The 26257-nt window shown below is 55.5% G+C and overlaps 8 protein-coding genes across 8 annotated transcripts; 1 reads left to right on the top strand and 7 right to left on the bottom strand.

Annotated features, from left to right (window-relative positions):
- Positions 1-573: 573 nt before the first annotated feature.
- Positions 574-1356, bottom strand: GLRG_05232 (uncharacterized protein; the record flags this gene model as incomplete). Its single annotated transcript, XM_008095917.1, has 1 exon — positions 574-1356. The coding sequence occupies one exon, from the start codon at positions 1354-1356 to the stop codon at positions 574-576; it is 783 nt and encodes a 260-aa protein (XP_008094108.1).
- Positions 1357-3379: 2023 nt separating this feature from the next.
- On the bottom strand, positions 3380-5116 carry GLRG_05231 (uncharacterized protein; the record flags this gene model as incomplete). The annotated part of the gene is made up of 3 exons (XM_008095916.1): positions 3380-3849; positions 3950-4159; positions 4243-5116. The coding sequence occupies 3 exons, from the start codon at positions 5114-5116 to the stop codon at positions 3380-3382; spliced, it is 1554 nt and encodes a 517-aa protein (XP_008094107.1).
- A 916-nt stretch (positions 5117-6032) lies between these two features.
- On the bottom strand, positions 6033-6794 carry GLRG_05230 (uncharacterized protein; the record flags this gene model as incomplete). Its single annotated transcript, XM_008095915.1, has 1 exon — positions 6033-6794. One exon carries the CDS (start codon positions 6792-6794, stop codon positions 6033-6035), a length of 762 nt encoding a protein of 253 aa, XP_008094106.1.
- A 1342-nt stretch (positions 6795-8136) lies between these two features.
- On the bottom strand, positions 8137-8897 carry GLRG_05229 (hpt domain-containing protein; the record flags this gene model as incomplete). The annotated part of the gene is made up of 3 exons (XM_008095914.1): positions 8137-8422; positions 8603-8775; positions 8877-8897. The coding sequence occupies 3 exons, from the start codon at positions 8895-8897 to the stop codon at positions 8137-8139; spliced, it is 480 nt and encodes a 159-aa protein (XP_008094105.1).
- A 5659-nt stretch (positions 8898-14556) lies between these two features.
- Positions 14557-14919, bottom strand: GLRG_05228 (uncharacterized protein; the record flags this gene model as incomplete). The annotated part of the gene is made up of 1 exon (XM_008095913.1): positions 14557-14919. The coding sequence occupies one exon, from the start codon at positions 14917-14919 to the stop codon at positions 14557-14559; it is 363 nt and encodes a 120-aa protein (XP_008094104.1).
- A 944-nt stretch (positions 14920-15863) lies between these two features.
- Positions 15864-17009, bottom strand: GLRG_05227 (uncharacterized protein; the record flags this gene model as incomplete). The annotated part of the gene is made up of 1 exon (XM_008095912.1): positions 15864-17009. One exon carries the CDS (start codon positions 17007-17009, stop codon positions 15864-15866), a length of 1146 nt encoding a protein of 381 aa, XP_008094103.1.
- A 1369-nt stretch (positions 17010-18378) lies between these two features.
- GLRG_05226 (IKI3 family protein) lies at positions 18379-22730 on the top strand (the record flags this gene model as incomplete). The annotated part of the gene is made up of 5 exons (XM_008095911.1): positions 18379-18563; positions 18805-19742; positions 19794-20579; positions 20633-20975; positions 21035-22730. The coding sequence occupies 5 exons, from the start codon at positions 18379-18381 to the stop codon at positions 22728-22730; spliced, it is 3948 nt and encodes a 1315-aa protein (XP_008094102.1).
- Positions 22731-22965: 235 nt separating this feature from the next.
- GLRG_05225 (KOW domain-containing protein domain-containing protein) lies at positions 22966-24178 on the bottom strand (the record flags this gene model as incomplete). Its single annotated transcript, XM_008095910.1, has 2 exons — positions 22966-23658; positions 23741-24178. 2 exons carry the CDS (start codon positions 24176-24178, stop codon positions 22966-22968), a joined length of 1131 nt encoding a protein of 376 aa, XP_008094101.1.
- Between the last annotated feature and the right edge of the window lie 2079 nt (positions 24179-26257).

The raw sequence follows: 26257 nt of genomic DNA, 5'->3' as shown, positions 1-26257 counted from the left end.
GATACCGGAAATCCTTTGTTGATATATGGGGAAACCAGACGAACGTTCGCCACCTTCACCGAAAGTCCCAAGGGCAAATCGGGAAATTTGCCGCCTTTCCCGGATATGATCGACACCGCTGCTTTTCGGCCCGCTCCGACATCAAAGCGTCCGTTACAGTCCGTTGCGTTGACAGCGTCTGTTGTATTGGCAGCGTCCAGTTCTAGCCAATCAGAGGCTAGGAATGGGGAGTTTTATAGGCCTCTGATTGGCTAGGTCACTGTCAGAGCAACAGTTTCGTTAACAGTGTCTGGACACTACTAACGCAACGTAAAGGTATTAAAGCATATATCTCTATCAACAAAGATCTAAGGAAGTAAAGACTAAGTATATATATACTTTAATATATAAAGGTCTTTATAATATTTATTTTAGAATTAATAAGCTAGAGCTAGTCTTAATATTTTAAAGGGAACATAGGTGCACAGACGTTTTTAGGTTTTGGACGCTGCTAACGCAACAGACTGTACCCACTTCTCCAGACCCATCGATTATGCGAGGGCAACGACTTCTGAAGACCAACGCGTTGACCTCCTAGGAGCAACGCTTTTTTTGTCGTCGTTCACTGCCCGATGTCATGACGATTGCGGCCTCACGCCTAGCAGGTCTCCAGCCATATGGATGAACACCCTCCAAAGGTCGGGGACCCTCATTTGCATCTTTAGCCCACTCGAAGGCCTGGCGTGAAACCTTCCCGGTTTTGTATACGTGGTCGAGATAGTGGAAGTCGGGTCGCCTCTGCTCAAAACGATCACCATCCAGGATATGGTCCGCAATATGCTTCATACGATTGGTGAAGTTATGTCTGGCTTCGGTACAGTGCTGGGTGCTGAAAACGAAGTCGTCACAAAACCAGCAGATGCATTTCGTAGGAAAGTTGCCTTGCAAGTGCTCGTAGTCGGTATGTCTGATCCAGGCATCGACTTCGTCAAGCTGGAACTGCTCCCTACACCCAGTCCAAGGCTGAAATTCGCAATGGAGCATTTGTCTGTTTGGTATACGAGCAGCCTGTTGTTGCAGAATGCCACGGGAGAAAGTGGTGAGTGCTGTGTAAGCCGACGGAGATGGGGTCTCAGAGTATGCTCGAGGCATGCCGAACTCGTCATATGAGGTGCTGTTGTCCGGTACGTGGGCGTAATAGCTTTGAATGCCACTGTCAGAACTATACTCAGAGCTTTGCGAAGCTGAGGAGGAAGTCGTGTGAGAACGCACGCTGCCTGCGTACCGAGGAGTTGAGGCCTCGTAGTTTTGTTGACCATACCCGGCTGACGGGTACAAATAGCACGGATTATCGGACCCAGAGCCGTTGGATGGCATGTCGTGCAAATTTTGGTGTACCTTCGAGTCGTTATGGGATGATCGATATTCTTGGCACAGCCGAGAAAGCTCAAATGGCGAAGAGAACGAAGACAAGTAAACGGACCGAGCCTGCTTACTATTGCCAGACGAATGCAGATCAAAGGACGATTCCCAGCTCCGGATTTCGATGGAGAGTAGCAATGTGCAGCAACAAGAAGACGACAAGAGATGGCCGAGTTGGAGGAGCGAATACTCTTGGGTTGCTCATGAGAGGGGCAGCACTTGGGGGTTGGTGTTTGCGGACAGGTCCTGCAGGCCAGTGCCTGCACTTCGACAGAAGAGGAAGAAGAATGCTGCCGCTCTACGACGACAAGGCTGCAAGTGCACAGGAGAAGGGACCCGCGACACGACAATGGTTTGAAACGTTTGGGGACATGAAAGGAAGAGGAAAGAAGGGTGATTTTGTTCACCTGTGGCCTCGAGGGTCGAGCACACGCGTCCGTCTTTAAGGATCTACATCACCCCAACACGGACCCGGCTGTCCCGTGATGGCTGGCACACTTTTGACTGATTCCCTATGCAACCAGGCCGGCGGCGCGCGTTCGGGGCGAAGAATCGCGGCTAGCCACACCTTCCCTGAGCCCAGAAACCAACTCTTTCAGCCAGTGTGACTCCAACGATCGACCTTGGAGCAAAGAACAGGCGTGTTAGCCGATGCCTGGAACGATTCTGGACCTCGACTATTTCATCGAAAGACTCTCGTCCTCGCCAGGAGTTTCTCGCCGACGTTGTGATCTTCTGCATGAAATCAACGAACTCGTGGCCAAAAGCATGAGCTGGAGTTTGCGTCGGGTCAGCTGCAGCTATGGCAGGTTGAACTCCGTAGGGCTACTGCAGTCCTGATAAGGCAGCTCTTGAGCTGGCAATGAAGTATTGTACGCCCGAGTAGCATTCAACTTGCTCTAACAAACGGTGGGGAGCTCCTTTCTTTCCATCGATAGTTCTGCATCGATCTGTAAATGGTGACGACTACCACCCACTATGCGCTGGACACGTGTATAGCAGCGGCACTATGATTGAGAACATAGCAGGGGTCTGCAGGCAAGAGGGGGGAAGAGTAAGCAAGAGTTCGGCGGCTTGCTGCAGTGCTACTGTGGAATTGCCGGAGGAAGCTCTAACGGCAAGCTCTGTACTCAAGTTGGAATGTGAACTGACACGCAAAAAGGGACTAGGTCAACTTTCGCAGCGATTGACATGGAAGAACACGGCTCGAGATGCGACGTCACTTCGTAAAACAGATTGGGAACCCCGTTGCTAACCACCAGAGCTATGCGCCACCGTTCTCTCGTAGATCATACTGCGGCGGCTCTCCAGTACAACATAGCAAAGAGGGCAGAAATGTGTAGTGCAGCAGGTGTGCATCAGGTGTCAACACAGGATCGGGGGGATCCCGCTGACCCGGAGCAACTGGAGTCCGAGCAGGAGTGGCCAAGCAGAGCCTCAGATTCCCCTCCTCTTCTCCTTCGACAGAGAGTGACCGCATTAAGTCGAAGTGTGGTGGTTTGACGGTGGTGTAGAAGGGGGGAAAGGAGGGAGGGAGATCAACCCCGCTCTCTCTCTTCCTCGCCCACCCCCCAGCGGATGAGCTGCATGTCTCAAGGGCCAAGAATCGCAGAGAACGGGCCTTTCAATTGGCCAGCATGCGGTATGGCTGGCTACTATGCCGCTACTTCCATGGGTGACTGCTGGTTCAAAACGGGAGTCTTGATGATAGTACCAGATAAGGGCACTCATGCTGCCCTTGTATAGCCCGTTTTCTCGCGCGGGAAGAATGGAGGTGGCGGCGTCTACACGCACATCATGTGGACGGGCCGGCGGCGAGGGTCGATAAAGGGTGAGGAATTAATGATAAGCGACAAGGCTGAGGTCTATGTGATGTTCACATGTAGCGGCGTCCCGCCACGAGTTCTGTGTCATATGAAATGATCTAGCCCTACGGTGTCAAGCAAGAAAGAGGGGACTGGAGGTCATATCATCATTTCTATTCAGGACTACATAACACTCTAGCCTTGGCAATGACATTCTGATACTGCATGTGCCCGCCGCTCTCGTCGCCGCGCTTGATGATGCCGGGGAAGGTGACGCAGGCGATGTCGCGGTGTGCCAGCTCGTCCTCGTCCTCGCCACCAATGTCCTCCATGGTGGCCGGGTCGAAACGCGTGCGCTGGTGGGGCACGATGTCCGGGACGAAGACGCGGAAGACGGCCTTTTGCACGGAGAGCTGGCGGGCGAGGTCGACCGCGGAGGCGACCAGGGCGCGGAGGGCGGCGTCGCGGGCGTCGGTGGCCGGGGGTGCGTCCGCCGCCACGACGGCGTCGAGGATGTGGTTCACGCGGGCGACGACGTGGTCCGTCGCCGCCGACGTCTCGGCCTGCATCTTGGTCTCGGCCTCGCGGTGGAGGAGGGCAAGGGTTGCAGAGCGCCAGTTGTTGATCGCCTCGGGCGAATCAACTGCGTTCACCATGGTCAGTCAGCACGATTCCGTCCTCCGGCTTCCACGACCTTGACAGGAAGAGAAGAAAAAAAAGGAACGAGAAAGCCGGTCACGCACCGAAACTTGAGAGGGTCTGCTCCACGGCCTTGAGCTGCTCTGCCTGCTCCTTTGACAGCCCGAAGAAGTACGAGTCAAAGATGACATCGACGAGCACGCGCGACACGATGGACTGCAGCATGTGGACCTTGGCCGGGGGTTCGAGATCGGCGTACATGGGCACCAACCGGCCGAGTTCCTCGCGGACGTCCTCGCTAGCGGCACTGATATCTGCAAGTTTTATTTAACAGTCAGTCATCAAAATCCCCCTTTACTGTTCATCACCGGCCTTCGTTACATGGGGATGGCCATACCCAACTTGGCCTTGCGGAAGTTGACAATGACCCAGTTCTGCAGCCCGTTGCTCAACCGCGCCATACCGTCGCAGAAGACCTCGTCCGAGGTCTGCCCGCTGGTGCGCGTGCTTGTGCTGACAAACTCCTTGAGCCCGCGGACCTGGGCGCGCAGATCGGCAGCCTCACGACGGAGGATATCGCGGTCGGCGTCGCGGGCCTCGGCCTCCTGACGGAGCAGACGCAGCTCGGCGTCGGCGCGAAGGAACTGCTGGTTCAGATCACTGTGCTTGGCTTGCCAAAAGACGGCCGTCTCGCTCTCGTTCTGCGAGAGCTTGTCAAGCTCGCGCGTGAACTCACGCTCCATGATCTCGAGCTCCCGTTCCAGATGCGCTATCCGCGCGTCCTTGTCCGCGCTGCTGCTACTGCTACCGCCGGATGTGTTGGCTACGCCGGCAGAGGTGCCACCGGAGGTCTCCTTCTGTTTCAAATCCTTGTCTTTGGCGTCCCTGCTGCTGCTGCTGCTGCTGCTTGGCGGCGGGGCGGCGGCCGCGGAAGCATCTTCAGGGTTGGAGCTCGCGGAGGCGTGGTGGGCACGTGGAGGCGGGGCGATCATGTTCGCGGCGCTGCTGCTGGACCTGCGAGTGTTTGAGACGACGTGGGTGCTGGAGCCGCCCTGTGACGGCGGTTTGTTCGAGGAAGAACCGGCGCTTCCGGCAGCCGTATTGCTGCCGCCGCTGGTATTGCTGTCCTTGCTGCTTCCACCACCACCGCCGCCGCCGCCGCCGCCGCCGCCGCCATTGCTGCTGGTGTTGCTGCCGCCGCCGGGAAGGAAGGAGCGGCGCTTCTCCGCCGATGTCGTGGACATGCGACCGAGCTTCTTATCTTTCGTCATGGGGACGGCGCAGGGGGGGAAGAATGCAGATGTCCTGGTACTGCATGTTGGGGAGGTAAAAGACGAAGTTAGGCGTGAAGGAGGGGGAGAATCTGACGGGCCTGTTTTTTTGCCTTTCTCCCTCTCCTTTTCTCGCTTATGTGGAACTTATCTATGTTTTTTGGACTGGAGAGAGCGTCAACGCCAAAAAGCTGGAGGAAGGCGAAAAAGTCGGGCGAGTCGTCGGTTGCCTGGCCTTGGCCCTTGGGGGGAGGCAAAATGGCGACTATGGTTGGTCGGTGCCTGGTTAGACGGAAGTGATGCCAGCTGGGTTGAGGAGTCGTCGCAAGTATTAATATCGTAGTACCTCTAACCCCCTCCTCCGCCCCCCCCTCCAGTGATGTAAGGTTGTCATTGGGGTCCGTAGCTCCCCGCCGGAGCGGTATTTTTAGCGGCCCGCACGCTCGGGGGCTGAACGGTGGAGGGCCTGTGCGGTGGGTTTATCGGTTTGCTGCGACTCAACCTCCCCACGGAGCCCTGTGAAGGGGTACGCGTTTTCCAGAGCAATACGGATACTTGCGCTTGAGATTGGCAGAGCCGAATTTTTGGTCGAATCACGAGTACTGCCCTCTACTCTGTGCATTGAATTCAATCGTGCAGCCAAACCCGTTTCGTCTCAAATGCTGTTTCTGTCTAACAGACAGGCTCCAGTGGGTTCAGAACCCATCCTGCCAAAGGTTCCTGAAGCGCGTAAATAACACCAGAGAGCGTTATATCCCGCATGGTACAGACAGCTTCTTTTAGACCTTGCAATGCTTTTGTCTCGCTTGGAAAAAGCTCTGAAATGTGCCTGTCTCTTCAAGTGTAACCCAAAGTCACCTCCTTCCAGAACCAAACCCATATGAGGTATTACATAAAGGTTGGGTGGGCGCTGCATTCAGAAGTCGGCCTCAGCCTCGATTTCGTATTCCTGATCGTCTACACCCTCAATCTTCTTGGCCCCCATACGGCAGATGGCAATTTTCTCCACGGGCACGTCTTCCATCCAAACATAATCGTCGTATCGGTCGAGGATGTCCGTCGCATCGATCGTCAGCTTTGAGCCCTTCTTACCGCGGGCGCCCTTGACGTAGATAGTGTTGACAATCGTAGCGTGCAGCAACAGTCCACGGTTGTCTTTGTCCATGACACCGGCCTCCTCGAAGACGGCCCTAATCTTTTCGCAGAACGCCTGGAAGATGCCTTCGGAGTACGTCGGCGGCGCGTAGAGAACCGATGCTTTGCTAGGGTCAGCCTTGGGGCCGGACTTCATGCAGTGTAAGCCGCGGAGCGTGATGTTTAACGAGGAAAGTGACTGGGTGGCTCCATCGGCATTCGATGCCTGGGACGGGGCAGCCAAAGAAGTGATGGAGGACAAAGGCTTAATGCCGGCGAGAATCTCGCGAGGTTTCAGGCTCCGGAGAACTTCGATAGCTTTGTCGACGCCTTCATTGTTCGGGAAGCTCATAACGCCAAGAGTCAGGTGCAAGGTGCTGAGGGGGCGCACTGCGTCTGTTGGAATGGCGAAGCTGTCTTGACTGGTAACGTCCGCCTTGAAGGCGGCCAGGCTCTTGGACAGCTGAGGCCGCGAGGCTGGAGTGACAAGTGGGATGCACAAAAAGTGCGTTGGCGATGTCCTGGGACTCGGGCGCGGAGGCATGGTGGGGGGGGGGGGGGGGGGGGTTTGAAAGGAGGAGAGAAGCTGCTGGTCTTGTTGATCTATTGCGGTTCGAGGCCGATCTACTAGGCCCGCTAGAACCCAGCAGTTGTCCAATTCAGAGTGCGTTGTACGACGAAGAACAACCCGGTCTCCAGTGGTAAATTTGCGATGATTGAGAATGCCTGTCAGCCACGTTAGGCCTTGGTCTTTTGAGAGATCACACGAACAGAAACAATGCGGAATCAAGCAACGCGCTCCCACCGGACCGGCCCGCGGACCAGTACCTCAATGGTGCCTGTCATGCCCCTGTTTGTCGTCCAAAGCGGCAGAGCAAATCGCGATCTGTCGTGGACGCAGGCAATCTCTAGACTTTTGCGAGGTGGGTGCTGGACAAAAACCCGGAGGCGAGGCGTAGACTCTCAGTCCACGAGTAACCGCACAGCCACCGGGCCCACGGCCTTGGGAACGCCCCGATAGCCAGTCAGTATCTAGGGAGACGTGCAGACTTACGAGACTGGAGTTATGGCGTCAATTTGCCGCTCTCTGGCCTGGGCTTCGTCACACCTGGCGATGATGTCAGTCGGTCAAGGCTGAATGGAGACCGCTCGGGTAGAATTCTGACGGGTTCCCCGCTGCCCGCACTGTGACACCGGACGAATACCTACAGTTATCAGCTTGCATGCCCACCTATACCCGGAGGATCAAGCTATCCTCCGACACAAAGGGGGAAAAAAAGAGCAGCACACTACAAAACCTAACGGAACCCATATGATAAGCAGGCCCAGTTACTACCCTCACTTGGCTGAGGTACACAAACAGCCATTTCGGTGCTGTCTGTAAAGGTTGTTCACAAGGCAAAAGTTGCTCTTAAAATACTATTGCCCGTCTATCCAGCATAATATAGTAGCGACCGTGTAAGCATGCTGTTAATTCAGGACCATAGCAGGCGTAGATGAGGATGTCCCCAACAAAAGCGCTCAGAACCTTCCTGTCGTCCCAGTTGGCTGCCCTTGGCCGTTCAACTAATCGTTCATTTGCCCTCCAACAAGCATTGAGGGTCTTCCATGCGGAACCAATCCAGGTCACCATGCCAAGTTTTCTTCGTAATTTAAATTCGTAAGCGCAGGGAAGGGGGTATGAAGAGAGTTAGGTTCGTAAGCAAAGTGTCCAAGATCCACGGTGGCACGGTAATAGAAGAGCCGCATAGCCCTCTTGAAAAGCGAGCTCCCCTTTCATGTCCACGTCCTTGCGTCGCCACAGCCATTGTTTCTGATGCTGGGCGACGACAGGCTGATGCTGGGACACGGAGCGGCGGCGTTGCCAGGAAGACTCTGTGATGGCTTTAGTCTTCTTCGTCTTCATGTTCTTCTTCTTCTTCTTCCGTGCCAAAGAACTTCTTCAGAAGCTTCTCGGCGTCCGCGTACTCCGTCTTCAGGGCCTTGAGAGTCTCGGTAATGCGTTTCAGACACAGTTCCTCGTCTGTCTCCGGGGAGCCATCCTCGTTCTCCTTCTTGCCGTAGCGCTGGATCTTTTCGCAGCTGTCTCTAACCTTGACAAGGCCAAGCGTGGCAGAGGACCCCTTTAAAAAATGGCCCAACTGCGACAACTTCTCGAGATCCTTTTCCTCTCTGTAGAGGTGAGAAGTAACGACTGTCAGCTTTTTGAATGTCCGTGTCGAGACATTTGCTAGTACCTCGCAAGGCCGTATTCATTTTGTTGGTGCCGAAGATGAGGTCAGGGGAAGAATAGAGGGGAGGGGGAAGGGGGAGGGGAGAGGAAGACAGAGTGGGGGTGCTGATGCGACTCACAAGGCCGAGTCCATCGACTCAAAGGTTTCCTCTGCTTGCTCGAAAAAGCCAAACACGATTGACTGGCTGAAGTCGCGATCGTTCTCGTCCTCGTCCATTTCTAGAATTTGACCGAAGGTGACCGAGTCAATCGCGTCGCCAAAGTCGGGGGTGCTGAGGGGACCGTCATCGCTCTACGCCAGACATCACACGTTAGCTCAGCCCAGCCCTTGTAGGGTAAAAAAAAAAAACATCACCGACACAGGCATAAGGATGAAAGAGTTCAATCACATACCTTATCCTCTGAGGCAGGCATTTTGGTGGTTCAAAGTCTGGTCTGTTAGACTTGTGTGGTTATGAGGTGTAATTGGGTGTGCAAGCAGAGCGAGTGAAGAGCTGGTTGAAGCGGGTTCGGTTAAGGGCGATCCGATGTGAGCGCACAGTGTGATTGGCGACAGCAGGGAGACACGGCGCGCGCGGGGAGGGAGAGAGAGAGAAAGAGGAGAGGCTACCAAAGCGAAGATTCTGGTTAGAGACACAGGCCGACGGCAAGTAAGTGTTCAGTCAGGCAGTGGTGGATCCACGATGTGTGTGTGCGTGCGTGTTCGCGTGTGCGTGTGCGGGTGGGCAGGTGGATTTTGGAAAGAGAAGCTTCGGATTCTTTGCGCCTGGCTCTTGAGGATAGGCTGGGAGAGATATGAGGTAAGGGTGAGGAGAGGCAACGATGCCGGTGCTGGTATTACCGCCGTATGCTTCCGCCAGCGCTGCTGCAGGTGATGATGGCCGAGATATACCGCAATCACAGGGAGTATGCAGCTCGGTGTGGATATTCGGGAAGGAGGACGAGGGAAGGGGTCAAGGTCGTATGATGGCGCACATACAACACAAATTACTTACAAAGACGAATGAGACTGGGAAGGTAGTGAAGCGTCTGTCGTGCTAGAGTGAGAGGGTCAGCTGTCGGGTCGGATTCTGGTGGGGGCACATATAAGACGACGAAAGAGAGAGCTGCTGATTTGTGGTAGAGTCAAAGGGTAGCAGTGAAGCAGGTAGGGCTTCCGAGGTGTCTAATAATTTTTCGGCGGGGGATGCAGTTAGTGATGTGGGTAAGTGGACTCCTTTTTAGAGGGGATGACTGCGTGTGGTGGGGTCGTGCAGCTGCGCTGGTGACGGCGGAGTACCTGGCTTCAAGTACCTTTGGTATATCTGTACCAGATAATCTGTAGGCTTCTTTGGGGGCTGGACAGGGAGGGAGAGGAGAAGAAAGAGAGAGTGTTTGGCTCTGAAAAGGCGTGGCAGGGCTGGGATGTAACGCGTTGCGGCGCCTTGCCTACTGACTGTTGGACCAAGAACCTGACGTAATGGAATGGGTTGGTTTGAAGCTTTGCGCGTGACGAAGACCTGGACGGGCACAAGTATGAAAGCTCCAAAGTACGGTGAGGGTTGCGACTTGAGTCGATGTGATGGCGGTGATGGGTGTCGACGACGATAAATAAAATACTGAAGTCGGCGGCAAACCCGTAGCAGGGTAGCGGAGGGAGGCAGATGGTGAAGAGGGGTAGTTTTGTGTGCCTTTCGCACAGAAAACCTGATGAGGTGAAGAACAGGTCGAGGTTGAGGTGTACCTATGCTCGGAGCAAGTCCCGTCGGTCGAGTGCTGGGAGGCAGTAGAGAAAAGAAGGGTCAGACGAGGCAAGGCAAAGTACAGTGAGGTAGGTACCTGAGCTAGCCTAAGGCAGGGTGAGGTAAGGCAAGGCAGGGCAAGGCAGGGAAGGGCGGCATGACCAGAGAGGAGGAAGGAGAGGGGGGTCTGTGTGTGGTGTGTGGTGTATCCGTAGTGTAGTTGATCTCTCGAAAGGGAAAGGGCGAATCTTGAACTGATCTCGAGTGCGATTTTTGGTTGGGGCCTTTGCCGGGAAGGGCGTGGAATAACCAGTCCACAGGGCAAGCAAAGACAGGGCGTACCTAAACCTACCTAAGTGAATGGGACCTGGGGCCTGGCCGAGCAAGATCAATTCTTGGAAAGGTATCCGTAAAGCGCGCGCAGCTAACAACGACTTCCACTTGTTGTGAGAAGCTGCGTTGTTGTCCGTTGAGACCTAAAGATGGGCGGGAGGGTCGATGGAGGGGCGACGATGGAGGGGAGGGAGGGGAGAAGGAGACAGGGGTATAGAAAAAGCAGGGTCAAGTGAGGATATCCGGCTGCTCCTTTTTTCTTGTTCTTCTTGCTCTTCTCCTTCTCCTTCTTCTTCTTCTTCTTCTTCTTCTTTTTCTTCTTTTTCTTCGTCTTCTTCTCTCTCTTGCCGCAGGGCTATCGTCTGGGATGCCACTTTCTTATATGCCTTGAGTGCGGCAGCAGTGCGAGAGATACTCCGTAGACAGAGATAGAAGAGAAGAGATGGGGGGAGAAAGGGAGAAAAACCAAGGAAAGAAGAAAAGAAAAAAAAAGTAAAAAAAAAAAAAAAACCAAGGAGCCCTTGACCGAAGGACGTGCCAGAGAGATGGGGGAGGGAGATATACTGCCTACGTGTACATATACCTCTCCAGATGAGTGAGTGGTGTGCGGCGACGACCCAAAGCGCTGGGAGGTGATGCCAATCAAGACTGCAAAGCTACCTAGAAGAAAATTGGAGGTTCAGGCAACAAGAACCGGGAGAAGGGCGGCTGGACTATCCACTAGACGAAGTCTGGATGGGCCTGCTTGACCTCATTCTTAGTAACCTCATAGAGACGTCGCCAAAGTTGCATCATTACTCCGTAGCCCTTGCCGATTTCAGGGTCCGTCCAGGTAGTGTGCCCCAGTCACAGGCCGCAACATGACCTCTATTCTTGCTGCCCGCCGTGCTAGCCCGGCAAAGGCACGCAGCTCGTGGCCCTTCCTTACGATACCTACTTGCTTCAACTTCCCCTTCCCGGTGATAGCTGCGCCGTGGATAAGGCGAGGTAGCACGCAAGGTTGGTAAGGGTGGGACGGAGGTGCATCTGCGAGGCGGCTTGTAGTTGCTAGGAAGAACCGTCAAGCCAACGAGAACCCAGCAGGCATCCCCTTACGTACGGGGCGCGCCGTGGCATTCATCTCCATTGCGCTGCTTCCTTCCCACTTAAGCATTCCTGATTCATTCACCGACCCTACCTACCCTGACCTCCCACGACTCGAGTTAGGTAACGTAGCTCCGACGAGCTAGAGCCAACACCGCCGTCAGTATAAGCTTACCTTGAGGGCGTTTCCTCCCTTTTCTTCTTCTCTTTCGGAAAACTACGCAATCGATAGAACACAAAAACCACAAAGTCCAGGGTGTTAGTACCTTTCCGCCAACTCGTAAAAAGTTGGGAGCTATTTCCTGGACTGATTCGTCCCACGTCCGACTACGTTCCAGCCACCACTCATTGCGTCCGGCCGCATCTTTATCTGCTACGTTGGTCAATACTGTCATCCCTTTGGCACGGCATGTCATCAACTCCTCTATCGGTGTCGGGGCACACTCCAACCAACCTTGCCGCTGCTTTCTTTTTCTCTACCAATACCTAAACCCTCGCCTGTCTGCTGCACTCGTTCGGTTCGACAATCTCTTGCCCACCCCCCCCTCCCCCCTTTACCTTCCCTCGTGTGTTGTCTTGTCTTTTGGGGTCTAGACCCCCAAGCTGTTTCCACACTGGCCAAGTTTCTCAAAAGGATCACCGTATCCACGTCATGAGAATAGTCTGTCCGGCCCCCAAAGGCGCCAGGCAAACACCTATTTCGCTTCAAGGTCCCCGACTTGCCGCCCGTGAGCTGACGACCTAGCACCTGCTGTCACTAGGTGGCACCCATTCCTCCTCTCGGAAAGCGTCTAGACCATGGAGGCTGGTCATGGGGTTGTGGATCTACCTTACCACTGTACAGATACAGTATTTCGCAGGCAACCGGGATACATCAACCTTGCCAGGATGCTGCCCTGCATCGCAAGCTCGACACCACCTGTCACCCTTTAGGCGGAGAGGTAATGATCGGCATGTTCCGTTGTTTTCCTCAGACTTCTTCTCATTACCCCGGCTAACTTGACATCCGTGTCAGTGAATATTGCCTCGCCGTCATTGGACTTCAGCGAGTCTGTCCCGAGGATACACCATTACCCGAGACAGGGAGCGCGGAAATCTCACTTTAACCCGTCAGAACGACACCAGTCCTTTCCGACACCATTGCTTTCGGCCCCAAAGACTTCATGATCGATGGTTTAGCTGTTTCGTCGGCGAACTCTTGGCGTATAACTAGCCATAGCTCGACTCAATCTCGCCAAGACTATCCAGCCTCTCCATCGGGCTATGGCGGGAATAGCATCCCACATCTTTCCTGGTGGAAGAGGAATCGGGCGTGACGATTCATGGGTATTTTATCGATCGTGCGAGGCCGTCCTCATTTTCCTCCGCTTTTGGCGGTGTGGCAAATCGACCTAATTGTTGACCTTTTCCGGCACAGATAATCGCTACTCCACGCCGATTAGGAGGCCACAAAAGACAAGGGGGCAGGCTAGCACACAGTGGGCGGCGGCATCTTGATAGAATTATCATATGGAGGAGAGTTGAAAGAAAAAAATGAAAAAGAGAGAGAGTGTGTGTGCCAGGACAGGTAGGGAGAAGGCCGGAATGCAGGGTCCATACCCGTTGAACGACTTCGACGGCCTGTTCCCGATTCAAGCCTCTTGGTTTTGCTGACAAGCCATTCAAAGTCACTCATGCTGGCCAAGTGGCAGGGGTCGCGGCCTGGCGATAAAGGCTAGACTCTCTCAGCCGGCGATTGAAACCCACTCCCGAGTACTTTTCCTGCGAAGAAGAAGGATTTCCTGGCCTATATCGCCAGTTTTGCATGTCTTGCCGACTATCCTCCGTTTTATGGGGTTCCGGTGAAATGGTTAAATGGCGAGGTGGAGCAGCTGCATATGCACTCGCGTCTAGGGGGGTTGGAGCTGGGCTTCTTACCCACACGTCATACCACACTTGGACGTCATCGCGGGTTGTACGGATAGTATACTGCAAGTTCTACAGGGACCAGGGTACTTGTGTGGTAGGCGTTGCCGTTTTAGTTCACGAACGTCCGATCGCGGTCCACGGCTATCGATCTCAATGCCGCACCGCGGTAGCCGACAAACCAACGCTCGTGATATTGTGCAGAGGCGACAACGTCCTCTTGAGGCTGGGTTCAATCACTCAAGCCCTGTAACATGCTGGAACCATGTGGCATTGAGGCTCTGTCAACAGAAGTCCATAGAGTTGTGGCTGGTAGAGAACTTGGGAAAATCCAGCAGCACGGACCGTATGTACCATCAGGGATGTCTCCGTGTTTTCCAGAGGCCCCGCTTTCCTTGACGGTTCGCTGCAATCGACCGGAAATCGTCATGCCGCCGCTGCCTGAAGGGTTTTGACTCCCACCCGTCTTACACATGGCGCAGAGTCCAAGCTTTTTATTATTATTACTACTCTTTGTTGTTGTCACTCGCGCAGCAACCTGCACCTTCATCCCGCATTCTAGACCCTTTCTACCTTTGATAGGAGAAGGAGATCATCCATTTAGTCCACAGAAGTCGTCAAATGCTTGGGCCGGCTGAGCTTTGATGTCACGCATGCGCCAATCCATGGAAGGTGACCAGCCTTCCTGCGGAGTCTAATTACACAGATACCTAGCACCTCTCGATTCCTACCCCCCTCCAAACTTCAATCGTCACACAAGTGGAGGGGAAATCACTATCACACAACCAGCAAGCGATATACGGTGACATCTGAGGTTAGTTCACTTAAAGCCACGTGGGTAGCGTGGGACAGTGTCCATATTCCTTTCTCAGCTTTCTAACCAGGTGACGAGGACTAGTAGGTCCAGAGATCTTCGTTTACCACGATGGTTACACTCACCTGAGGCGCTTCGACGAGTGTATCAGTGCTTGTGGACACGAGGATCATTGTCATAATAGCCACAATGGCAGCTCTCGAGGTCCGAGTCTCGGTCAGGTCTGCTGGAAGACACGCATGACATGAATGGCCTCGACCCTGAGAAAACCACTGGCTTCACCTTTCAAGAGTCTCTCCGCTATGCAGTCGGAATTGAGCTCCACCTTCTCCGACGGCATCCGCTGCGTGACCTGAATTTCCTCCTCGCACATCATCCAGAGATCACGGAGTGCTGGTCGTTGAGCTGCAGTAGGGGGAGGGGGGTTGTCAACAACAGCCGGAGTGCCGTGGAAGTACTCATTCGGCGAGAGCTGGTTGCGAAACGTCGCACCGCGGGTGTCGACACCTCGCTCACCGTCTCGTGCTTTCGAGCCAATGTGCGGGGGACAACACAAGGTTCCCGCCAGCTGCTGCTGCATGCAAGCGCGAGGGGATGTTCCCAAAACCTGTTTTTGACCCTACCGTGCGGCCATTAGTCTCGTCGCGCCGGCTTGGCCGACAGCCATCGCTCTCGGAAGTGGGCTGGCAGTCTAGAGACGATGGTTCAGACGAAACTGTGACCACTTTCGTTGACCTAAACCAGCCGGATCGGGCGCAGTTTTGCCGGTTTGTGCTGTTTCCCCTGGTTTTTAGATGGCCCTGACAAAAAAAAAGCCAATGTTCTGATTAACGCTGGATGCGTAATGGCTGCGGTCTACCATGTGGAGAACGCGACATGACCGGAACCGGGAGGCTCAGTCCCGCATCTCGGTGTGCAGGTATTTAGATGGTCACGTGGTTCTCGCTATTTTGGGCGGAGAGCGTGGAAACCAAAGGATACTGTTTGCTATCTAGTTCAAACCAACGCAATTGTGGAAGCTATTGCAACTATTAAAAGAGACAATGGTTCCCATGACTTGGTGAGCCCCGCGGTGTCAACACTTGACCCTAGATCGGATGAATATGGCGGTGGATATCATTAGATGGATGAGATGCCTACAGTTCAACACTTGGACCCATTGGCGAGCGAGGACTGGTAGACCATGAACCAACGGATCAAGCCCAGCGTGCAGACGCGAAGCTGGCTCCGGTCGAGCCTTGTCGAAGGATCCGGCAGAAACGTGACGTGAGGCCATTGAGCAAACAAGAGAATATACCCTGCCCTTTTTTTTTTTCTTTTTTTCTTTCCGGGCCGCCGGGGTGCCCAATTAGTCTAACGACAAAGCTTCGGTCCTGCCCAGGGCTGCCGTGATGACCCACATCACCGTGTTCCCAAGGGTCAAATGGCCGGCCTCCCCTCCACTCCTTGGCGGGGTTCAATCTCTCCATGAGCCAAATTCTTTGCTTTTCCCTCATTCCTTCAACTACCTCCCCTTGTCCGATTTCACAGCAAAACCTTGGTAGCTACGCTGAGCAACCATGCGGCATCCTGCCAGCCACCCTCGTTGGCTTTCGGGGGCGGGACCCGGCCGTCAGAAGCGTTGACAACGCTCTCGAAATGACGGGCTGACCACGACCGGTGTAGCTCCCGCGCTCCCTCCTCATCACCCTCGACTTCGAAGTCCCCGTCGGCGTCTTCGTCATCCGAATCTTCCTCATTCTCTTCAACTGCGAACAACGGCCATCCCAAGAGGTTACCGACCCAGGAGGCGCCACCAGCTCTTTCTCCCTTGACAAGCCTTCTGACGGCAGCCTCGTCATCTTGCGTTGTGTCAGGTTCGTAAGACTCGAGCTGCTCGTCGAGATTGACGAAGTCGGGGCCGGGGATATAATCCTCGCCTTCGTGACGAGGGAAGTATCCCTCGTCCAAGGAATGGCGTTCCATGGGTGTCAACATCTGGTTCCGGTTGCCGACTTTGCTGGCCGACCGACTCCCAGGACGGCTAGGCCTGGCGGAGTGGGTATAGGCGCCGTCCAGGTCGACGAGGCTGCCGCGCCGGCTGCTCCGACGGCTAGCAAGCTCTCGCTCCCGGGCCAATTCCCTCTCGAAGGCCTCCTCATCGGCGTCCCGCATACCCGTCAAGCTGGTAGAGCTCTGTCTCGACACCAGCCACGCCTGACCTTTGAATTCGCGGTTCTCGTTGCTGATGAGCGCGCCTGTTCTCAGCAGCCAGTCATTGTCGTTCCGGTCCCGGACAGAGAAGTCGTCCTTGTCCTTGCGGCGACGCACCGCTGGCGAGGTGGTGCCGGAGACGGATTTGCGGTTGTGGGACTTCCGATCGCTGGCGGCGGGCGCCAGGTGGGTGGCCGACTTGCTCTTGGGCAGGTCGGCATGCGGCACCGAGGAGCGGCGGGCGTGAGAATTGGACCGGGCGGGCGAACGGGACAGCAGGCCCGGCGTAGTGGGAGCGGACTTCCCCTCCAAGTAGGATGTGTTGTGGTGCGGCGAGGTCAGGTGGTCGGGGAGAGCATCGTCGTCTTGGAGGGGTAGCCTCGAGGTGAAGGGAGCGAGGGAGAGGTGGTTGAGGTTCGTGCTGGAGCGGTTCTTGCGACGCGCTTGATTTGCGTACTGCTTATAAGCCTCCTCCATGATTTTGGCTGTGTCGAGTTCTCGAGCTTGCCGTCCGGCAGGTCTACAAAGATGGAAGGACAGCGAATTCGATAAGCGACGGCGAGACGATGAAGGCTTAGACTATAATGAGTTTGGTTCGATAGGAGCAAAAGGTAAGGCAGACAGGCATGTAACTGGGGAAAAGGAGGGGAAGGGTCAGGAGTTCGGGTGGTTTTTAAAAAGGGTTGGGACGCTTGTTGAGGGAAACGCGGGCAAGACTGGCCATTGACGGGCAGCGGCAGCAGCAGTAGACGCAAGGAGGAATGCAAAAACGCATATGCGCTAATGGCAAAATCCGGGGACAGTAGAATTTTGGCTACCGAGGGATCGGCTCATCTGTGATTTGCTGATCGGTTTCGGGTTCTCCTCTGCGGGGAGTGGGCGAAAAGGAGGAGAGGACGGAATGCGTGATTACGTAGGTACCTCGGTACATGAGCGTGCTTGAGTAATGCTACGCGGTGGGAGGTATTCGCACCCAGCTCAATTCATGCAGACCATTCATGAGCAGAAGCGCCGGGCGCTGGAGCCTCTTCCAGACCTGTTTTCCTTGGAGAAAATGCAACGAGGTCTGCGGCGGGATGAGCTGATTCTAGTACGAGGCTTGCGAGAGAAGTCTGTCCTGCATTTCATGCGTAGAACTCCGTTGCGCGTCAGGCAAGGGATGTGGCAAGATGTGAGGTCAATGGCATGTTTTTCTGACTCTCACGCTCTCTTTCGTTCGGTTGACATGCATGCATTGCATCAGAGGGATACCGCGGTATGTGTTTGTGAGGCTCATGCTTGCTTTGCGTTAGAAAGTCGGAAATGACCGTCACGAAAAGCTCCGTTCAAGGAGGTAAGCTAGATGTTGCAAGTAGGCACGGAGCCCAAGCCATTGTCTGAAAATGGCGATTAGTTGGATGCTAGCGGCCAGGAAATACTGGAAGAGGCGAGCTTGTGAAAATCAAACTGTGAGGTGTGGCTTGGGCGGGCTGTTCCCCTGAATTTGACGATCTGGGAAGCTTAGATTAGATGAGTGGAGTGTTCGTTGTTGCTCACGAAAAATCGAAGCGACCGAGGGGGGGGGGGGAGGGGGCGGCTTGGACCCCGCCAAGGTACCAATGTACCTACTACCAAACGGCGTGGTGGAGGCAACCCTTTTTTGGATTTTTAGTTAGAGGAATTAAAAAAAATCAGTGCAGCGACGGATAGCGCAGATTACGCTCGACGACGACGTCAACTCACACAGCAAATCTCGCGACCGAGGCAGCCCATGAACTCCCGAGCATAACCCGGACGCGGCCAACACCCTACTTTCCCTTTATGCCCTAGAGCGACATTGCGCTCTTTGCAAGAGGCGAGGCACAAGATGCGGAACTTGCGCAACATTCGCTTTGGCGCTTGGGAACAGCAGCAGCAGCAACAGGACGTCACTGTCACGGCGTGCTGCTGGGACCCCGCCAAAGACGAGCTTCTCTGCACGACTGGGCCGACGGAGGCGAAAGCTACCATTGAGCTGGTGAGGCTATCGGACCACCACCAACAACAGCAAATGTGTGGCGCCATTTCTTGACTTATCCCACGCTCCTATTTTTTTGCAATCCCTGTTTCACTACAACGCCCTTTATCCCTCGGGTATTATTCCTGTAAAACGTCTTCAATACCCTCCCCCCAATCATGTAACAGGACTCGATCGAGTCGTGTCTCTGGTTCCAGGGTATCATTGACATGGGGATGATGATGTGGCCTGGCTGTTGAAGACATGAAACTCGAGACGGCTAACATGACTTCTCAGTAAATCCCGTACCGTCACGAGTTGGGATGCGCCGAGTCCCAGTCCGGACCTGCCCACAGACAGGGTGGTAGACCTGCACCACTTCGCCGACAGCATCGCCACCTGCGTCATCCTTGAGGGCGGCGATATCGTCACCGTAAAAGAGGATGATGCGGGCCGGGATGGCGACGTCCAGATCGAGATTGTCGGCTCCATTGACGCCGGCATCGCCGCCGCCCGGTGGTCCCCGGATGAGGAGCTGCTCGTCGTCGTCACCAAGGAGGGTAACGCCGTCTTCATGAGCCGCACCTTCGACCCCATCGCCGATGTCGCCATGACGGCTGACGACCTTAAGCTTTCGAAGCACGTCTCCGTCGGCTGGGGCAAAAAGGAGACCCAGTTCCAGGGCAAGGGCGCCAAGGCGATGCGCGACCCGACGATTCCTGAAAAGGTGGACGAGGGCCTGCCGAGCGTCAATGAGGATGGCAGCGCGGCGGTCAGTTGGAGGGGGGACGGTGCCTACGTCGCCGTCAACTCTGTGGCTGGCGGTGCGAGGAGGGTCGTGAGGGTGTATTCCCGTGAGGGCGTTCTCGATAGCGTCAGCGAGCCGGTGGATCATCTCGAGGGTGGTCTGAGCTGGAGGCCTTCTGGAAACCTTATAGCGGGTGTCCAGCGGTTTGAGGATCGAGCAGATGTCGTCTTTTTTGAGAGAAACGGTCTGAGGCATGGCCAGTTTACGCTCCGCTGTGGTGATGGGCCCCTGAACGCCCATGAGAAGGTCAAGCTGGAATGGAACTCTGACTCGACTGTCTTGGCCGTGATTCTGAGTGAGAGGATACAATTATGGACGACTGGTAACTATCACTGGTATCTCAAGCAGGAGGTGCCATTGACGTCCGAATTTTCTGGGTTGGCGTGGCACCCGGAGAAGCCGCTGCGATTTGTTGCTGCCACAACAGGTCGGTCTACCCCCTTGCGTGGTCGGATGGGATATACTAAAGAGGATACAGCTGTCGTCAATGTGGCCGAGTACATCTTCGCTGTGTCTCGCGGCTCCTTGAGCCCGCCCAATGACCATGGCGCCGCTGCAGTCGTTGACGGCCAGACCGTCAAGTTGACCCCTTTCCGGACGGCGAACGTGCCGCCACCCATGGCCCTCTTCGAGCTCGAATTTTTGGCCAGCGTCGTCGATGTCGTGTTTGACCCCAGCAATTCCCTCATGGCGGTGTTGCATCGCAAGGGTCTGGATATCTACGGGTGGCAAACAAAGGGAGAGCGGTCGACCAAGCCTAAGGAGTTAGCCAAGGTTGTGTTTGAATCTGATGCTAAGGGCAAGGTTCCTCTGCAAGTTGCATTCTCTGGTCCGGCCGAGTGTCAGGTCCTTGTCTCTGAGGAGGGGTTGAAATTGGAGACGTACACCGTTGAGGAATCCACGCTTAGCTCTTTGGGAGTCACTCAGCTCAAGCCCACGGAGACGTTTTCGTCGATTTTCAGCTACGAGGGCGATTCAGGGGTCGAGGCCTGCGCCCAAGACCGCTCAGGAAGGCTCTACAGGCTGGCGAATAAGCAATCCCATGAGCTTCTGGATACTCAACTTTCGACGCAGCTCCCATGGTGTGCGGTGCAGAAGATCAAGGGACGCAGAGTTGGCATCGGCATGAGCAGAAACGGTCATCTCTATGCGAACTCGAGGCAACTGGCGAAGAACTGCACGTCGTTCGTGGTCACCCCGGCGCATGTTATCTTCACGACGAACAACCACTTCCTCAAGTTTGTTCACTTGGTGGATCCTGAGGGTGAGTCACCCATGCTCCCGAAGTCATCCGTAAACACACTAACCTTGTTACAGAGATGGAAGTTCCCGGAGATGATCCAGAGATTGACGAGCGATGCCGCAGCATTGAGCGCGGTGCTCGCCTCGTCACAGCTATGCCCACTAACATGAATTTGGTCCTCCAGATGCCGAGAGGCAACCTTGAGACTATCTATCCTAGAGCCATGGTAGTTGCGGGTATCCGACAGCTTGTCGACGAGAAGAACTATGGAAGAGCATTTACCTTCTGCCGTACGCAGAGGGTTGACATGAACATCCTTTACGACCACCAGCCGAGCCAGTTCCTATCCAACGTTGGTCTCTTCCTCGACCAGCTCAAAGATATTTCGTACATCGACCTATTTCTGTCATCTCTCCGGTAGGCTCCCATAAACCCCGCTATGGCCTTGCGGGAAGGAGGGAACTAACTCGAAATAGGGAGGAGGATGTCTCTCAGACCATGTATAAGGACACCAAACGCGCAACCAGATTTATCGAAGCATCGGCAGAACCCCCCGCGGCACCCACAGACCTGTCCAATAAGTCCAAGGTCAACAGAATCTGCGACGCCATTCTCAAAAGCTTGCAAAGCAAGAAGGGCACGAATCTGCAGAATGTCATCACAGCGCACGTCTGCAAGGTTCCGCCAGCCCTTGACGATGGACTCACGCTCGTCGCAGAGCTGATGCAGGAAGACGAGAAAATGGCAGAGAAGGCTGTCGAGCACATTTGTTTCCTCGTTGATGTCAACCGTCTCTATGATAATGCTCTCGGCTTGTACAACCTCGATCTCGCCCTGCTTGTCGCCCAGCAATCGCAGCGTGACCCAAGAGAGTACCTTCCCTTTATCCAGAACCTCCACAAGCTGCCCGATCTGCGTCGGAAGTTCGAGATCGACGACCACCTCGATCGCCGGGTCAAGGCTCTTTCGCACCTCAAATCCCTCGACGCCTTTGAGGAGCTATCAAAGTATACCGTCAAGCACGCCCTTTACCAGGAAGCCCTCGGCTTGTACAGATACGACCAGGCCCGCCACCAGGCCCTCACGGGTCTGTACGCAAGCTACCTCGAAGCCAAATCGAAATACCGCGACGCCGGCCTCGCCTACGAGACCCTCCAGAACTTCAACAAGGCTACAAGCTGTTACCGCCAAGCGGGTGTGACGTGCTGGCGTGAGTGTCTCTTTGCCGCACAGCAGCAGATGCCTCCACCCTCCGAAGAAACCATTACGGAGCTGGCCTCCTCTCTCGCCGACGCCCTTTGGGAAGGCAAGGAGTATGCCGCCGCGGCCACGATCCATGTCGACTACCTCGCCTCCCTCGAGACCGCTGTCAAGTGCTTCTGCAAGGGGTACCACTTCGCCGAGGCCCTCCGTCTCATCGCCCGCGAGCGCCGTTCGGACCTCCTCCCCACGGCCTTTGACAGCGGCCTCGTCGAGGCCTTGAGCAGCAGCACCGAGTTCCTGGCCGATTGCAAGTCCCAGCTCCTCGCCCAGGTGCCCCGCGTCGCGGAGCTCCGTAGGAAGGCCGCCGAGGACCCGCTCGCGTTCTACGAGGGCGAGCGCCCCGGCGGCGTCGGCGGCGACATCCCTGACGACATCTCGGTGGCGGCGTCGTCACGCATCAGCACCAGCGCCAGTCTTTTCACGCGGTACACGGGCAAGGACGGCAGTGTCGGAACCGTCGGCACGGGCGTGTCGCGGGCGACCTCCAAGAACCGCAAGCGTGAGGAGAAGAAGCGCGCCCGCGGCCGCAAGGGCACCGTTTACGAGGAGGAGTACCTCGTCAACAGCATCCGCCGGCTCGTGGAGCGCGTCGAGGGCGGAGCCAAGGATGAGGTCGGCCGGCTTGTCTTCGCGCTCGTGCGGCGCGGCATGACGGAGCGTGCGAGGGCCGTGGAGGCGCTCATGGCCGAGGTCGTCGAGGGGTGCCGGGCGGCGGTGCGCGAGGTGTTCGCCCCCGCCGCTGCCGAGGAGGCGCAGGAGGGACAGGACCTCGTCGGGCCCGACGGGGAGACGTACCTTGTTTCCGGCGGCGACGCCGTCTTCCACGAGCATCTGCAGGCGAGGACCAAGAAGTTGGAGCCACCTGCCTTGACCACGTTCCAAAAGTTGACGTTGTTGGGGTCAACATAGAGTAGAGTCTCGTGGGTTTGGAGGGAAAGAAAAAGTAAAAGATGAAATAGAAATGCCTTTTGACAAGTCTTGTATGTTTTGCGTGTTCTACTAAAAGTACAATATTGCACATTTGGGATTCTGCTATGGCTGTTCATACATACTACATCTCGTCCACACGCGTCCCCTTTCTTTTTTTGCTTTCGAGACCCCACACTTTTAACCAACACCAGCGTCCGCGCCCGCGGCCGACCCCTTATTGAGGCGGAGGGTGACTCTCCTTGGCCGCTTCTGCCGCGTTGGAAAGCTCTGGTATCGGCACAGAAGCGCCCCCGACAACGGCCTTGTTCCTCGCAATGACCTCGCCGATGCGCTGAAGCATGTCCGCAGTTAGCTCGGGCTCGCCGCGGGCGCGACGGGCCTCGCGCTGCTGGCGGTTGAATTCTTGGAGCGGGGTGCGCATGGAGGCGAGGGCATCGGCCGAGACCTTCTTCAAGGCCTTCTTCCCGGCCTCCTCGGCCTCCTTGCGGAGGATATAGTCTTCCTCGTGGCGGGTACGGAAGCGCGAGTACTTGTTGCGCAACTCGTCGATGACGGACTCGGGCATGGGAGAAGAGAGGAGCGTCGGCACGAAGGTGACCTCTTCAACCTCTGTCCGCCTCGTATCGCCGGGTTGGTCCTCGCGAATAGGAGTCTCGCGCTCCGGCCAGGGAATGGCGATGTTGGCACCGGGAATGTACCGCGTCCAGGCGCGCCAACCGGTGTGACGAGACCACTTGACGGGGCCACGGGCGAGCTGGCGAACAATAACGTCGCGGGCGACGCCCGTCGCGGGGTCGACGATGGGGTGGACGAGGCGGATCGCCGAGATGGGGATGTGCATGGATGAGTTCTGCGTTGTGGGGGCGTCGAGGCCCTTTTGGAAGGTTTCGGGGACAGCGATAGTGATCTGGAGGAGGGCAAGTGGTTAATCACAAGATCATTGGTGTGTTGCTTTTCGGTGGGATAAGGAATAGCTGTCTTTGGCCCACCTTTGCGATGTCCTTCAGTGTCACGGTGCCGTGTTCGAGGTTGATGCTCGCGATGCGGTCGATCTTGCCCTTGTCGGGGCCTTCGAGAAGCACGACACGGTCATTGACGGCAATGTTGAGGTACTGACGTCCACCGGCCCAGGAGCATCGCGCTTCAACCTCCTCAGGCTTGAGGGGTGTCGAGCGTGACTGGCGGTTCGTCTGGATGGCGCCGTAGCTGTCGAAGACGTCGCGGCGCGGGGCCAAGGGCCCCAGGGCCCATTTCTCTTGGCGGACAAGACGGGCGGTCTTGATGTCCTTATTAAGCTCCGTGAGCTGGTTCCGCTGGTCCCTGAAGCGCTGTGCCTTCTCGGTGCCGACCTCGACACGGGAGCGTTTCTTGAGACGGCGGGCGACCTGCTTCTCGGCCTGGGCCGTGCGTTTCATGAGTTTCTGCATCGTCGAGGGCAGATTGGCTTCGCCGCCAATTGGGGTCGATTCGGGCCTCGTTCGATTCGGTTGATCAGTACCCGGGGGTCTTCGACGTTCCTGAAGTTCGGCGGCGGGTTTCGGAGGGGAGGGCGTCGGCGAAGCTGGAGCCGCGGTGTTCTGTCGTCGACGTCCTTGAATTGGCGATTTGCAAATTTCAGACGGGTCGGGAGCTCCCACGACCCCTGCAGCCATAGTGGAGCCGGGAGTGCTTGGGTCGGAAAATTGCACTTGCCGATACGCCGGGCTGGACGTCCAATCCAACATAGGTGGGCTCTGGTTGCCATCCCATTTCCTTGGCTTGGCAAGGGCGGGACCGCTACAGGCTACATACAGAGGGACGGATGAATGAACAGATGTCAGACCCTCCACCATCCCCCTACCCCGAGATGGCGGTAAGTCTCCGCCAGCTGTGCACTAGGTAACATTCGCAGTCCTAATATGGATGCTCGTGCTGGCGCAGCTCCAAAAACGAACTCTAACCTGATGGCTCTCTGTTGACGAAGGACAACCCATGTCTGATTCGGGAATCTCGGGCGCTGCAGTGTCTGCTGTGTTCCAAAGTTCCACGGCAGAGACGACCGCCTCAGGCACGGGAAAGGGAAGCTGCGGTCCGGAGATGGAGGTCCTCCCTACCAGCAACATTTAACAATGATTCTATCAACCCCCCATGCATTTGTGGGCAGGCTGCTTCAGTGTGTGCTGAGACCTTGGTCTTGGAATATTCAAGTCAGTGCTCTTGGCAGACATCTCTTTCCAGATGATGAGTTTGTCCCTTATCGGCGCCAACTCATCGTCAGGCATCATTCTTCAACTCATGGGATTGCCTCAGGTGGCTGATGATCCAAGACATCTGCACATCCTCACGCTCTCCACCGATTCTTCGCACACAGGGATGGGCGGCTACACACTTGGAAATGCCCATCCATCATGCTGAACTCTAGAATGATGGAAGCTGCTAGTGCAGACCCGGACACCCAGGGTCGCGGTCAGTAACTGTTTGTCAAAGACGCGCAGCGGCCCACCAGCCGAAAGTCTAGTTCCGATGCACAGTCCCTAGATGTCAGGTAGGTACTATAAAGTGGCTGGGGTCAAGTCCTAGATCCAGGACTCTGCTATGTACATGCGGCATAAGTAGCGCCTTCTAGGGCGTCTTCCGAGGTACAGTACATATTGATGCAGCAATAGAACACAAGCCAACACGACCTTCTACAGCCCCCCCTTTCCTGAGCTTCTCGTAATATTATGATACTTGCCAGGGTGGGGGAGAGAGAGAAGGAGAGCAGGGTGGAGCCAAAGTTTATCAGAAATCGAAGAGCATTGTATGATTGCTGCATTCATTGTTATCAGTATTCTCTGTCAGCTCGTAGCGTCAAATCATCACCGGTGGTTGACAGTACGCTACACAGCAGGGCGCATAGAGATGATCAATGATATCCTCCTCCACGTAGCTATCCATGTGGGCGCATATGCACGAATGGCTGGAGAGCATGGCTGGATAGCCTGGGGTTCGTGCAGGCTAAGACATTACAGTTCCAGCAAAATGCGAGAGGGCTACGCAGGGTGGCGTATCATTATCGAACAATGTGTCCCCCGGGTGCCCTGGCCACAAGAGTGTTGAATCATGGAAATAGAAGCATGAGTGATCATAGGACGTCTTTAGTGTTCGTCTCTGTGGCTTCGCCTCTCGCCGACGCACCCCAATGCTAATGTGTACCTAGACAGATGGCTCGACTATAGTGAGATCCAGCATAAGCAGTCAGTGCCGGGCCGAGGCTGTGTCTGTAAGCAGTCTGTCGTTGTTGTGGCTGCTGGTCGGTGTGATTGAAAGACGAAAGCCGTCCGACTGTGACACACACGGCGAAATGAGAATCTCACTGAGCCACCATAGAATGGGTTTCAGTCCAGGCTTGGACCCTGGAGGCAGCAATCTTGTCACAAATTCCCGGCGGTGGGCATTCCTATTTATGCTTTGAACAACGTAAAAGGGGTCTGGAGCGACAAAGGGTCTGATGTCAGATACCTATGCGATTGATGCCGTAGTCTCGT

The sequence above is a fragment of the Colletotrichum graminicola genome (genome assembly GCF_000149035.1).
Source record: "Colletotrichum graminicola M1.001 genomic scaffold supercont1.17, whole genome shotgun sequence".
Lineage (NCBI taxonomy): Eukaryota > Fungi > Ascomycota > Sordariomycetes > Glomerellales > Glomerellaceae > Colletotrichum > Colletotrichum graminicola.
Note: the sequence above shows the minus strand (reverse complement) of the source record. Positions and strands in the feature narration are given on the sequence as shown.